Source organism: Mixophyes fleayi, chromosome 3 (assembly GCF_038048845.1).
Source record: "Mixophyes fleayi isolate aMixFle1 chromosome 3, aMixFle1.hap1, whole genome shotgun sequence".
Classification (NCBI taxonomy): Eukaryota; Metazoa; Chordata; class Amphibia; order Anura; family Limnodynastidae; genus Mixophyes; species Mixophyes fleayi.
In genome coordinates, this window is record NC_134404.1 from 330,045,749 (window position 1) to 330,059,175 (window position 13,427).

The window sequence follows — 13,427 nt, forward strand, 5'->3', positions numbered from 1 at the left end:
TTCACACTACCTGTTTGTCACTTCTATTTGGACTACTGCAGGACAGAAGACTCCCGGCTGGATTACTAAAGAGGAAACCGGATGCGGCTGTGTTTGTATTGCTTTATATTTTATAAATGCCACTTTCACATTTATTAATAACCCTCAAGACAATATTTTCTCTTGTATATATAACACTTCATTACATTATTATATTTTGTAGAGATAAGATAATGTGGCTTTAGCATTTTCTACTAATATTGTGCATCTCTACGCTATCGTTAGGTGTAAGTACACACTCGTACGCCTGGCGCGCAAGTTGAACTGTTTTTGAGTCATACATATGTACTGATGCTTTTTTTGCACATCTTTTTCTTACGACCGGAGCACAGAGGCTCAGAACGCTACAAGAAGCCCAACAACAGGGTCAACAACTTATCAGTAAACTTACTGTCAGTGACGCATAATTTTCAGCCATCAGACAAAGAAGTACTATGCCAATGATTCAGACATTGTGAACTGATGTGATTTGCTACAGTAGCTGGCGATACTTGATACCATTGGGCAGCACGATGGCTTAATGGCTAGCACTTCTGCCTCACAGCACTGGGGTCATGAGTTCAATTCCCGACCATGGCCTTATCTGTGTGGAGTTTGTATGTTCTCCGCGTGGGTTTCCTCTGGGTGCTCCGGTTTCCTCCCACATTCCAAAAACATACTAGTAGGTTAATTGGCTGCTATCAAATTGACCCCAGTCTCTCTTTCTCTGTCTGTGTGTGTGTTAGGGAATTTAGACTGTAAGCTCCAATGGGGCAGGGACTGATGTGAGTGAGTTCTCTGTACAGCGCTGCGGAATTAGTAGCGCTATATAAATAAATGTTGATGATGATGATGATGATACCACCTCCGCCTCTAGATAAGGGTTTTCAATTATAGTCCTCAAATACCCCCCAACAGGTCACGCCCTGAATTGTTCCCCAAATAATTAGCCACCCAATCAAATAGATTTATCCACCTGCGCCAATTGGTTGCACAAAGGCTGATAAAACATACAAAGCAATTAAATATATTTAAACTGCAGGTAATGCAAAGTTACCAATTACTGATGTCTTAAACAAGTGTTTCTACAATTTCATATTTATCATGGTGGCAATAATACGAATTTATCACTGTAAAAGATGCTACTAGCATACAGCGAGCGCATATACCATATAAAAGTCATTAATAATAGAAAAAAAAGCAAAACACTAAAGGCAAGTTATTTAATAATCTGTTTCCTATGGGTGTGTAATGAAATAGTTATGGTTTTCCCAAGAGAGCGATAAGGAGATATTAAAAGGTCTTTCCAATATCTTTAATAGCTAAGGGCAACAGCTGATTCAATAGATTCGATCAAAATCACCAGTTCTTCAGCTGCCAGTGATTTATGCCGCGTGCTCCCTCCGGTCATCACTCATCTTAGTTTGCTTTTCACTGTTCATAAATTATGCCTCATAAATAAAAACACACAATCAAGGAAATCATATCAATTCATCCACTGTGAATAAATAGCTGCCCCCTGGCCCACTTGCTGGTGTCTCCTTAGCAGACCTGTTTTATACAGAATGCTCGGAGTCGCACACATGTGAGTTTGCTTTTTGTTGGTTTGTAGGAAAAGGAATATCTGCATCTTTCTACAAGTGATTAATACAGTTTTTATGTTTATTTAGCTTGCATGCACTTTAAATATCAAAACTATGCATATCTGTAAATACAAAAATGTTGACCCCCGGAGTGTAAATCATTTGCTCAATTAGGCATTTTTGTATTCTGTAGTGACTTTTGCTTTGTGCGTTACACTTGCACCAAATGTAGCTCTGTATATAAAACTTGACACCAGTTATGGCTCTGCATATAAGACTTGGCACCAGTTATGGCTCTGTACATTGTACTTGGCACCAGTTATGGCTCTGTACAGGGCCGGACTGGGACTAAAAATCAGCCTTGGCATTTAAAGCACACAGGCCCACCTCTGTTGATAAGCTGGAAAAAAAAAATGTGTGCCGCAGTGCAGTGGCGGTGCCGCCAAAGGCGTAGCTACATTATGTTGGGGGCGTGGTCAAAATGGTGCGTTGATACATACATTATAATAAAACATTACATTTATCAGGCCCTCCCCATCCACATTACGCCACCCCCCCAGATACATTATGACACCCCCAGCCCACTGTACTTATCTATGCTTCTGATGCTGCTGACATTCCTGTAGAGTGAGCAGGGAAGCTCTTAGTCTCATGAGATTAATAAATCTCGTGAGACTTAGCGCTCCACGGCTTGCTCTGCAGGCTGTGCCCTGTCCGGGACGGAGCACAGATCCTCCTGCTGACCAACTGGATTAAGGCTCGGGCGGCCCGGGCACTTAAGTCAGGGGGGGCTCCTATGATGCAATTTGGCTATTAGACAAATTTTTGACAAATGCAAAGGCAATACAGTGTGCACTACTGTTAGGTGCACGCAGTTCTGCCTTAACAAGCAGTACAGTGTAAAGCAGGACATATCTCCCAACTGTCCTTGTAGTCAGACCAAATCCTGACTAAGTGGGACAGTCACAAATCAAATTCAGAACAGTTGGTAGACTGTCCTGGTCTCTCCTACCTGTCTTGTCATGGTCACCACTTGTGGCTGCTGGTGTATTTAGATCAGTTGCTGCTTGTCTGGATCCTGGAATGTTGGATGCCCTATTTGGAGAAAAAAATGAGCAGATGAAATTTAGCCCTGGTGTTAAATCAATATAGCATCCATGTTTTAAAATTAGGCCTCACTGCAGCCACAACATTAAAGTACTAGTATTCACATTTGATAAATACATCTATTTCCCTCCAACTAGCCCTGACATTAAATAGTATTCCCATTTAATAAATAAAACTATTTCCCTCTCTCCAAAGCACCCCAGCATTAAATTAAAAATCCAATCACCCCATCTGAAATTGATAGGCCCCACTATTAAATTGCCCCCATCTTCACCCCACAAATAGAATAGCACCCAATAATTAGCCCCCACCTGCAATTCCCTATTAGATTAACAGCCTACCTCCCACATTATATTAAGAGCTACCCATACACACATTATGGTCATACACCGGCCCACACACACATACTATAGTTATACTGTTACACACATACACACTATAATCATAAAGGTCATTCTTTGGATATTTTTTTGGGGGTTATTTTTTTGGTAATTTGTATTCATTGTCATTCAGAGCTTGATTTATATATTTTTTAACTTTGTCGATCCCATTTTTATTGGCGCCTGTCAGTAAATTCTGTGTTATTTTTTGTTACACTATAATCATACCCTGTCACACAAATAAATAGATACCCTGTCACACAAATAAATAGATACCCTGTCACACAAATAAATAGATACCCTGTCACACAAATAAATAGATACCCTGTCACACAAATAAATAGATACCCTGTCACACAAATAAATAGATCCCCAGTCACACATATAGATCCCCAGTCACACATATAGATCCCCAGTCACACATATAGCTCCCCTGTCACACATATAGCTCCCCTGTCACACATATAGCTCCCCTGTCACACATATAGCTTCCCTGTCACACATATAGCTCCCCTGTCACACATATAGCTCCCCTGTCACACATAGCTCCCCGTCACACATATAGATCCCCAGTCACACATATAGCTCCCCTGTCACACATATAGATCCCCTGTCACACAAATAGCTCCCCTGTCACACATATAGCTTCCCTGTCACACATATAGCTCCCCTGTCACACATATAGCTCCCCTGTCACACATAGCTCCCCTGTCACACATATAGCTCCCCTGTCCACATATAGCTCCCCTGTCCACATATAGCTCCCCTGTCACACATATAGATCCCCTGTCACACATATAGCTCCCCTGTCACACATATAGCTCCCCTGTCCACATATAGCTTCCCTGTCACACATATAGCTCCCCTGTCACACATATAGCTCCCCTGTCACACATATAGCTCCCCTGTCCACATATAGCTCCCCTGTCACACATATAGCTCCCCTGTCACACATATAGCTCCCCTGTCACACATATAGCTCCCCTGTCACACATATAGCTCCCCTGTCACACATATAGCTCCCCTGTCCACATATAGCTCCCCTGTCACACATATAGCTCCCCTGTCACACATATAGCTCCCCTGTCCACATATAGCTCCCCTGTCCACATATAGCTCCCCTGTCACACATATAGCTTCCCTGTCACACATATAGCTCCCCTGTCCACATATAGCTCCCCTGTCCACATATAGATCCCCTGTCACACATATAGCTCCCCTGTCACACAAACTACCCCCTCCCTCTTACCTTGTGCGCTCCGCAGCGCGCTGTACAGTCTCTCCTAACACATGGGACGGCACCTATCACATGGTGCTCGTCCCATGTGACATCTCCAGAGCCATTCATAGAAGAGAGGGGAGGAGCGACCACACCAGGAAGTAAGTGTAGTGCCGACCCCACTGCTCAGCACACAGACTGTCATGCTGAATTCTGGCATGACAGTCTGTGTGCTGAGCGATGGGGCCGGCCAGCTAGCAACCGGCCCATCTGGCCATCGGCCCTTCTGGCATTTGCCAGAAGTGCCAGATGGCCAGTCCGGCCCTGGCTCTGTATATAAGACTTGGCACCAGTTATGGCTCTGTATATTGTACTTGGCACCAGCTATGGCTCTGTATATAAGACTTGGCACCAGTTATGGCTCTGTATATTGTACTTGGCACCAGCTATGGCTCTGTATATAAGACTTGGCACCAGTTATGGCTCTGTATATTGTACTTGGCACCAGCTATGGCTCTGTATATAAGACTTGGCACCAGTTATGGCTCTGTATATTGTACTTGGCACCAGTTATGGCTCTGTATATTGTACTTGGCACCAGTTATGGCTCTGTATATTGTACTTGGCACCAGCTATGGCTCTGTATATAACACTTGGCACCAGTTATGGCTCTGTATATTGTACTTGGCACCAGTTATGGCTCTGTATATTGTACTTGGCACCAGTTATGGCTCTGTATATAAGACTTGGCACCAGTTATGGCTATGTACATTGTACTTGGCACCAACTATGGCTCTGTATATTGTACTTGGCACCAGTTATGGCTCTGTATATAAGACTTGGCACCAACTATGGCTCTGTATATTGTACTTGGCACCAGTTATGGCTCTGTATATAAGACTTGGCACCAGTTATGGCTCTGTATATTGTTCTTGGCACCAACTATGACTCTGTATATTGTACTTGGCACCAGTTATGGCTCTGTATATAACACTTGGCACCAGTTATGGCTCTGTATATTGTACTTGGCACCAGTTATGGCTCTGTATATTGTACTTGGCACCAACTATGGCTCTGTATATTGTACTTGGCACCAGTTATGGCTCTGTATATAAGACTTGGCACCAGTTATGGCCCTGTATATTGTACTTGGCACCAGTTATGGCTCTGTATATTGTACTTGGCACCAGTTATGGCTCTGTATATTGGACTTGGCACCAGCTATGGCTCTGCATATTGGACGTGGCACCAGGTATGGCTCTGCATATAAGACTTGGCATCAGTTATGGCTTTGCACATTGGACTTGGCATCAGGTTTGGCTCTGTAAATTGGACTTGGCACCAGTTATCATCATCATCATCATCATCACCACTTATTTATATAGCGCCACTAATTCTGCAGCGCTGTACAGAGAACTCATTCACATTGGTCCCTGCCCCATAGGAACCTTTTGTTTCAAACAATTGATATACAAGGACCAAAGTAAATTCTATACATTTAGAACATTGCTCCCTAAATGGATGTAAACTGTGTACAGAGGAAGACTGGCAAGGGTGACATGGGGAAATTGGCCCCTTGCCTGTGTCCCCTTGTCTGTTGGGTTGTCCCAGCACTCTTTGGTGGGTAGCACCAGCCATTCATCAATGCTGATAAGTGCTGGGAGCTGTCTATTGGGTATCATGGCATCCTAGCACAGCCAACTTTCTTCTCCAGTGCACTGAGATCAGAGCGGGACAGCAGGACCACTAAGTAATCTATATGGGTCTGTGACGCACCAGCGATCTGGGAAGTACATTGTAAAGCCACCAGGAATGTCTGTGAGGGCCTTCATTGTAAAGACAACAGAGATCTGCCGGTCTGCAGAACACTGTGGGCAGACATGTATTTACTGTGTTATGAATAGTGGTAACTAGAATGCTCTCTGTATTGTCAACCAATGCTCTCTTTAGGTCACTAGTACTCTATAGAGGTCCCTAAAATACTCTTTGTGTTGTATATCGTTCAATAGAATGCTCTCTTTGTTGTAATATCGGTCACTATAACGCTCTCTGTGTTTTAGATCGGTCACTAGAATGCTCTCTGCATTTTATATTGGTCATTAGAATGCTCTGTGTGTGGTATATCGGTCCCCAGAATGCTCTCTGTGTTTTATATTGGTCACTAGAATGCTCTGTGTGTGGTATATCGCTCACTGGAACGCTCTCTGTGTTGTATATCGCTCACTAGAATGCTCTCTATGTTGTAATATTGGTCACCATAATGCACTCTGTGTTGTATATTGGTTACCAGAATGCTCTCTGTGTTGTATAGCGTTCACCAGAATGCTCTCTGTGTGGTATATCGGTCACCATAATGCACTCTGTGTTGTATATCGGTCACTAGCATTCTATCTGTGAAGGCAAATTGGGCATTATAAATCTCTGTAGTGTATATATGTGAATAGAATAGAAGTTATATGGTCAGATGGACCTGTGCTGTGTCTGACTGTAGCACTTTCATACAACGGGGCACTTCTTTGTGCTTGTCAGTTAGACTACAACCTGCTCACCCTTTAATGTGCAGTGTTTATACCACTTATTGCTTCTAACCTGACAAGTTTTAGTACATGTTGAAATTGAAAGACACAAGGATATAATGATTGGCATGTACACCCTCCCGCAACTTTAATAGATACACTGCTCTCTGGCTTTGCTGTATGGTTTTTATGTTCATATGGGACATGACATGGCACAGTGTCAGTCACCAAGTGGGCATTTTATTGTTATTATTATTATTTTTATTATTTTTATTATACATATTATTAATAATAATAATTTATGAATTCCAGTGTTTTAATGCCATTGAATCAGTTTCCAAAGTCACATAGAGGACAATTTTGGAATTTGGAGTAATATTCTCTTTTTTAATTCTCAAAAATGTCATAAATAATAAGAAATTGCTAAAAGTTACATGTTAAACATCATTTTATACCAGAATAATCTATTTGAAGGATTTTCTTTTGTTTGAACCAATAATAAAAGATTTGTAAAATTGTAACTACTGGCCCAACATCACAAGCCAAGCAAATAGAGCCACATCATGTTATTTGCCTCAGAGTAAAACTCCATTTGTATTCACTTTTGATACTTTTAAGGGAAAACTTCACTCGAAAAATTGCTGCCAAATTGTGCCTGGCATTACAAGCTACTATAATAACGTCTGATACTTGAAATAGTACTTATGCCTGAAATTGGCTGCTTAACACTCAGAAACACACTGTTACTGCCATTTGACAGATATTTAGGGACTGACACTCCTTTGAAATATCTGTAACCATGGAAATGAACTTTGCACTGCACTGATTGTTTCCATTATTGCAGAGTGTGCTAAGGTGTCAGTCTTATTTGTCCAATAGCAGCTGCATGTTGCTGCATTTTAAGCAGACTATTTCAGATGTCATATTAAGTATTACAGTAAGTTATAATAATCGGCATAATTATTTTATTAATTCTTTTAATTAGGCAAATAATTTTTCAGTGGAGTTACCCTTTAGCATACAGGGCACAGACGATCCTGAATTCAGAACACAAAAAGTGCTACTATGCAGTCTATCAATGTTAAAAGCAAGAACTTGTCACACACAATATTCTTTCAAGTGTAAATCTCCAAAACTGGTACTGACAATGGAAATCAGGGACCATTGTAACTAGTCTATAAAAAATGAGGAATTGTTAAGCATAATGAAATAAATACAAATTAGAACAATTTAGCTGTCTCCTATAATAACAATTTAATAATCAATTACATGGGTATGAAAAAAGACAAATAACGTAAATTACCAATGGATTTGTTATATTTGTTCATACCTGATACTCATACTCTGTATACGGTTCCAAAGTGACATCCTGAAATGTTGTTGATGACCCTTTAAAGACCAACTCAGTGGAAACTGATTCCCGCACATCATTTAATCTCCTGCGATAAATTTCATATCCTGTGATTCTCCCGTTTGGTTGTTGGGGACCGTTCCAAGCCAGTAATGGCACTTGGCTGTTTGCCTGTACGTCTATTAGAGGTGGAGGCTGTATTTCTGGGGGTGCCTCCAGTGTATGACCAGTCACCCATTCACTCAAAGCACATCCTAGTAAGGTGCAAGCTTCAACTTTTGCTTCATACCTTAAAAAAACAAAGTATATCAAGTTGTCTATAACAATTCAAGCTCTGCTTTAGTATTATTATTATTATTATTAATAATTTTTATTTATAGGGCGCCACTAGGTGTCCGCGGCGCCGTACAGGGACAGACAAGATTATAATACGAGGTGAGACAGCACAGAACAGTAAACAATAATCACAGTAACTCAGTGAGCTCAAGGCACAGCTAGAGGGGAGGGGAGAGGGGAAGTTCAACCAGCAACGGCACCTAGGAGGGAGGGCACAGATGAGAGGGAGACCCCCAGGGGGAAGAGGAGGGAGCAAGAAGGGACGCGGGAAGAGGGTCCTCGAGGAGGAAGGCAGGGTAGCTGGCGAGCAGAGTTAAAAGTGGTGAAGACAGGAGGAGAGAAAGCCCTGCTCAAAGGAGCGTACAATCTAAGGGGAGGGGTGGACTGACAGAGAACACAGGGGAGAGAGGGAGAGACGGAGGAACGGAGGATAGGGATAGGGGAAGGGGAATGGAGGGGAAGAGTCAGAAGAAAAGGTAGGAAGTTAAGTGGGAGACTGGAAGGCTTTAAGAAAAAGGTGAGTTTTTAAACACCGTTTGAAACTGGACATATTTGGGGAAGTTCTGATGGAGGGAGGGAGTTTGTTCCAGTGGAGGGGGGCAGCGCGGGCGAAGTCTTGGATACGCGCGTGGGAGGAGGTGATCAGGGGGGAAGAGAGGTGATGGTCATTGGCCGATCAAAGAGGGTGGGATGGAGCATGAATAGAGAGGAGGGAGGAGATGTAGGGTGCAGTGGAGTTGGCGAGGGCCTTGTATGTGAGAGTGAGGAGCTTGAACAGGATTCTGTAGGGTAGGGGGAGCCAGTGAAGGGATTGGTAGAGTGGGGAGACAGAAGAGGAGCGGCGAGAGAGGAAGATAAGCCTAGCGGCAGCGTTAAGTACAGATCGAAGGGGAGCGAGGTGAGAGTGGGGGAGACCAGTAAGGAGGAGATTGCAGTAGTCCAAGCGGGAGATGATCAGAGAGTGAATAAGACATTTAGTGGCATCTTGGGAGAGGAAGGGCCGGATGCGTGCGATGTTATGCAGCTGGAAGCGGCAGGATTTAGCAAGAGTCTCTCTCTTGCATTCTCACATTCTCTATGTGGGGGCCAAAGGAGAGAGAGGAGTCGAGGATGACCCCGAGGCAGCGAAGTTGGGGGACAGGGGAGATAGAGGTGTTGTCGACAGTGATGGAGAGGTCAGAAGGGGGCGGGGAGCGAGGGGGAGGGAAGGCTATGAGTTCAGTTTTGGCGAGGTTAAGCTTAAGGAATCGAGAGGACATCCAGGAGGAGATGGCAGAGAGGCAAGGCGGACACCCTAGAGAGGAGGGAGGGAGAGAGATCAGGAGAGGAGAGGCAAAGTTGGGTGTCGTCAGCGTAGAGATGATAGTTGAGGCCGTAGGAGCTGATGAGTTCACCTGGGGAAGAGGTGTATAGAGAGAAGAGTAAGGGTCCCAAAACAGAGCCCTGAGGGACCCCAACTGGAAGGGTGGACGGGGTGGACGGCATACTAATAATAAAAAACCCAATACAGAAATGATAATGTGTAGACAATAATAAGCAGATGAAAACTGCTAGAGACTAGGTAATAGTTTTGGAAGATGTGCATACTCTTATTGACATGAATAGTGGGTGTGCCAAACTCTAGCGCATCTTGGGCATCTCTATGGTACTTGTTTTTAAGTCATATCACTTGCACCGGCTACAGGTCGGGTGTAAGTGCTGAGTGATAATGATGACGGCTGTGTATGCCGCTAGAACATGTGTTTGCAATCAGGAGCAACTGTAAAAATGCATTTTATGTACAGTAGACGTTCATGACATCCTAATAAATTTATTGGCTTGAAAATAAATGGACAAAAAAACATTTTATCTTTATTTTTTTCTTCTAATTAATGACTATATTATTAATAAGTGACAATTATTGAATAGGGACACGCGCATGACCGTTTTACGTGCCTTTTAAAACAAGCCTGCAATTTATGTTTGCTTTGTGTGTCTTAATGAATCAGGCCCACTGTGAACAGCAGGTTTTTTAGCAGGTTTGCTTATGAACACTTTCCTGCATTTTATACTACCTAACTCTGTACCGGGGTTCTTTTCTGTAAAAGCAGTACTACACTTTCGCAGATAAAATAGATGAATTGGGAATGCACACAATAAAGCACATTTGTGAACCACAGCAATTTCGGAAGCTCCGCCCATATTACAGTTTTTGGAACAGGTCATGTGACTGACCGAAAATGTAAAGAGTAATATGCTCACTTCAAAGTCCATCCATCTACCGGTACTTATTTTTTTAGGAGCATCCCTTTCTACTTTTCTGTTTTTCTCCTAAAACACTTCTCAATTTATCCTCACTTATGTTTAAGTTCATTATAAGAGAGAGGGGACACTGACATTGTATTTATTCCATGTGTTCCTAAAATGTTAGTAGTCTGGACGTTAAAGTGATGTATATACTATTTCCATTGTTCAGATTCCAAACTCACAAACAGTATTGCAGAACATTTTTTACGGGGATGGTTCAAAAAAACTAAATGTGAACATGGGTTAGTTGTATACAAGATATATTTAAAGGTTTGTAAATGATCTTTACTGTAGTGTCAATTGTCTTCAAAACTAATTTTAATGTGCCATATATCTGTATAACTTCCCTTGCCATAAGCTTTATATAAAGTATACAATGCAGAAGTTTAAATCAAGATGATCTTATATAGCAGACTCTTATCATACGAAAATGGGGTTGGGTATGTAATTCAGACATTGGAAATATCGACCGTCACAATAATGACATTAAAAGAATGCTCTTATAATGTCGACATTGTGACTGTTGACATTGTGACTGTCAACATTGTGAATGTCGACATTGTGACTGTCGACATTTGACTGTTGATAATCACACTGTGGACATTTTGAACCTGTCAGCAGAATGGAAGTGTCTATACTTAGCCTGCCGACATTTTCAAGTCGACAGGATAACTGCCGACATTTCTGGTGTCTGAAATACGACCACATCCCCGAAAATGAAACATGTTTGTACTTACTGATTATATGGTTTCAGCTCCTTTATTACAAATGAATGACCATTCTGGGAAATGAAGGAATTGTTAAAATAATACTGTCTCTCTTTCATTTCAGCCGGGTGATGAACGTAGAGCGTATAATTGAGTATGATTCCATTGGTCCTCAGAGGACCTTTCCATGTCACTAGTATCTCGTTGGCACTTTTCGATTGCAGTTGAGGTGGCTCCATCCCGGAGGGCGAGGAAGGGTGAGTCTTCATCTTCGCAGGAATGCTTAAGCAACTCCCTTGACTATTGCTGGCTTCTACGGTGTAAGTGTATTCTGTGCCGGGTTCCAACCCTAAGTCATGATAGTACGTATCTAAGCCAACGTAAATCAGTAGACCATCTCTACGAAGCTCATAGTTTCTAATTTCCCCATTGGGTTTGTCCGGACTTTGCCATGATATTTTAATGGAATGTGCACTTGTAACTGTTACGCTTGGGGCCTTTATGTGGGAAGGACGATATTCCATCGTTCTGACCAAAGTAGGTGAGCTCTTCGTACAGCCGCCATTGGTGCAGGCAACAAGGCTGATATTATACACCGTGAAAGGCTGGAGGTTGGATATAACACTTGATAATCTTTTTCCGGCAAAATAGGTCTCATTATCTAATTGAACTATGTATTTGGTGATCTCCCCATTTTTTATGGATGAAGGAGACCAGGTGACATTGACTTCCATGGCACTGAGGGGCTGAACACTGGGTGGATTTACGAAACCAGGTGGCCCTTCTAATGTTTTTATGCGTGTAGGGTCACTGACGGCACAGCCTGCTAATGTACAGGCTACTATGGAAAAGGTGTACTCAGAATTAGGAAGTAGATCTTCATCCGTATAATTAAATGTTGCAGAATCAAAACTAAAGGCAGAGGTAATGTTATTTTTTTGCAACTTGTAATACAATATATTTCCATTCTCCTCTTCTGGTTTGGTCCACCGGATAATAACTTGATAGGGACCTTTATCCCCGTGGAGTAACTTAGGGGGAGAAATATAACTGGGCGCTGCCTGATTGGTCCGACCTACGGTCCATGTGCTATCTGTGAATCCGACGGAGTTCCATCCTCGAACTCTATACTCATAATGTGTCCAAGGTTGCAGTCCTTCGTCCGTATACGTAAACACATTTTGTTCTGTGTTAATTTCTCTAAAAACAACGTCTTCAACCGAGCTTTTCTGGTTCCCTACAGAGGTTTCTTGGGTACAACGTTTAATAATATCGTATCGTATAATTTTTCCATTTGGATGAACTGGAGGTACCCAAGTCAGGTGAATGTGGCTGGAATTGAGTGATGTAATTTGAGGTGGAAACTGAGAGGATGGAGAAGCTTCTTCTGTTCGGACAACTTGAGGGAAAGTCCTGGTACATCCACCTGCAGTACAAGCTTCGAGAACCAACGTGTAAACTGTATACGGATCAAGACGTCGGAGTAGAAACCGCCGGGACAGTCCGCTGTATTCAAGGTTACCGTCACTGTATACATTATACATCTGAGGGAAAGAAAGAAGATACAAAATATGATAAAAAGGGGGATAAAGGGATTATGGAGAAGAGAAAGCAAGTAATGGAACTGTACTGAAAGGCTAACTCTGCAGATTTACCAGCTTGGTCATAGGAATTAGATAAAGTACTGTAACAAGAATATTTCTTAGACATTCACCACTTATTATTAGATAAATATAAAGGTAATACAACTATAAGGCCCCTTATAAAGTATACCTACATTTCCAAAACATTTAAAACAGAGAAAAGTAAAGGAGCCCTAAACCTATTTTATTTATGTATCTACTGTATATTTACGGTGTACATCTGTTCTCATACACAAAAAGCGCATTTGTACATCCAAGTAGATGAGGCCCAACATGTGTAA

The 13,427-nt window shown here is 42.2% G+C and overlaps 1 protein-coding gene across 1 annotated transcript in view; it reads right to left on the bottom strand.

The window, feature by feature from the left end:
- USH2A (usherin) overlaps window positions 1–13,427 on the bottom strand; it is a 558,840-nt gene that overhangs the window by 38,380 nt on the left and 507,033 nt on the right. Inside the window, exons 63-64 of the mRNA XM_075204257.1 lie at window positions 11,534–13,047; window positions 8,154–8,463 (exon numbers count right to left, since the gene is read on the bottom strand). Coding sequence (XP_075060358.1) covers window positions 8,154–8,463; window positions 11,534–13,047 — 1,824 coding nt within the window. The remainder of the gene's footprint in view (window positions 1–8,153; window positions 8,464–11,533; window positions 13,048–13,427) is intronic.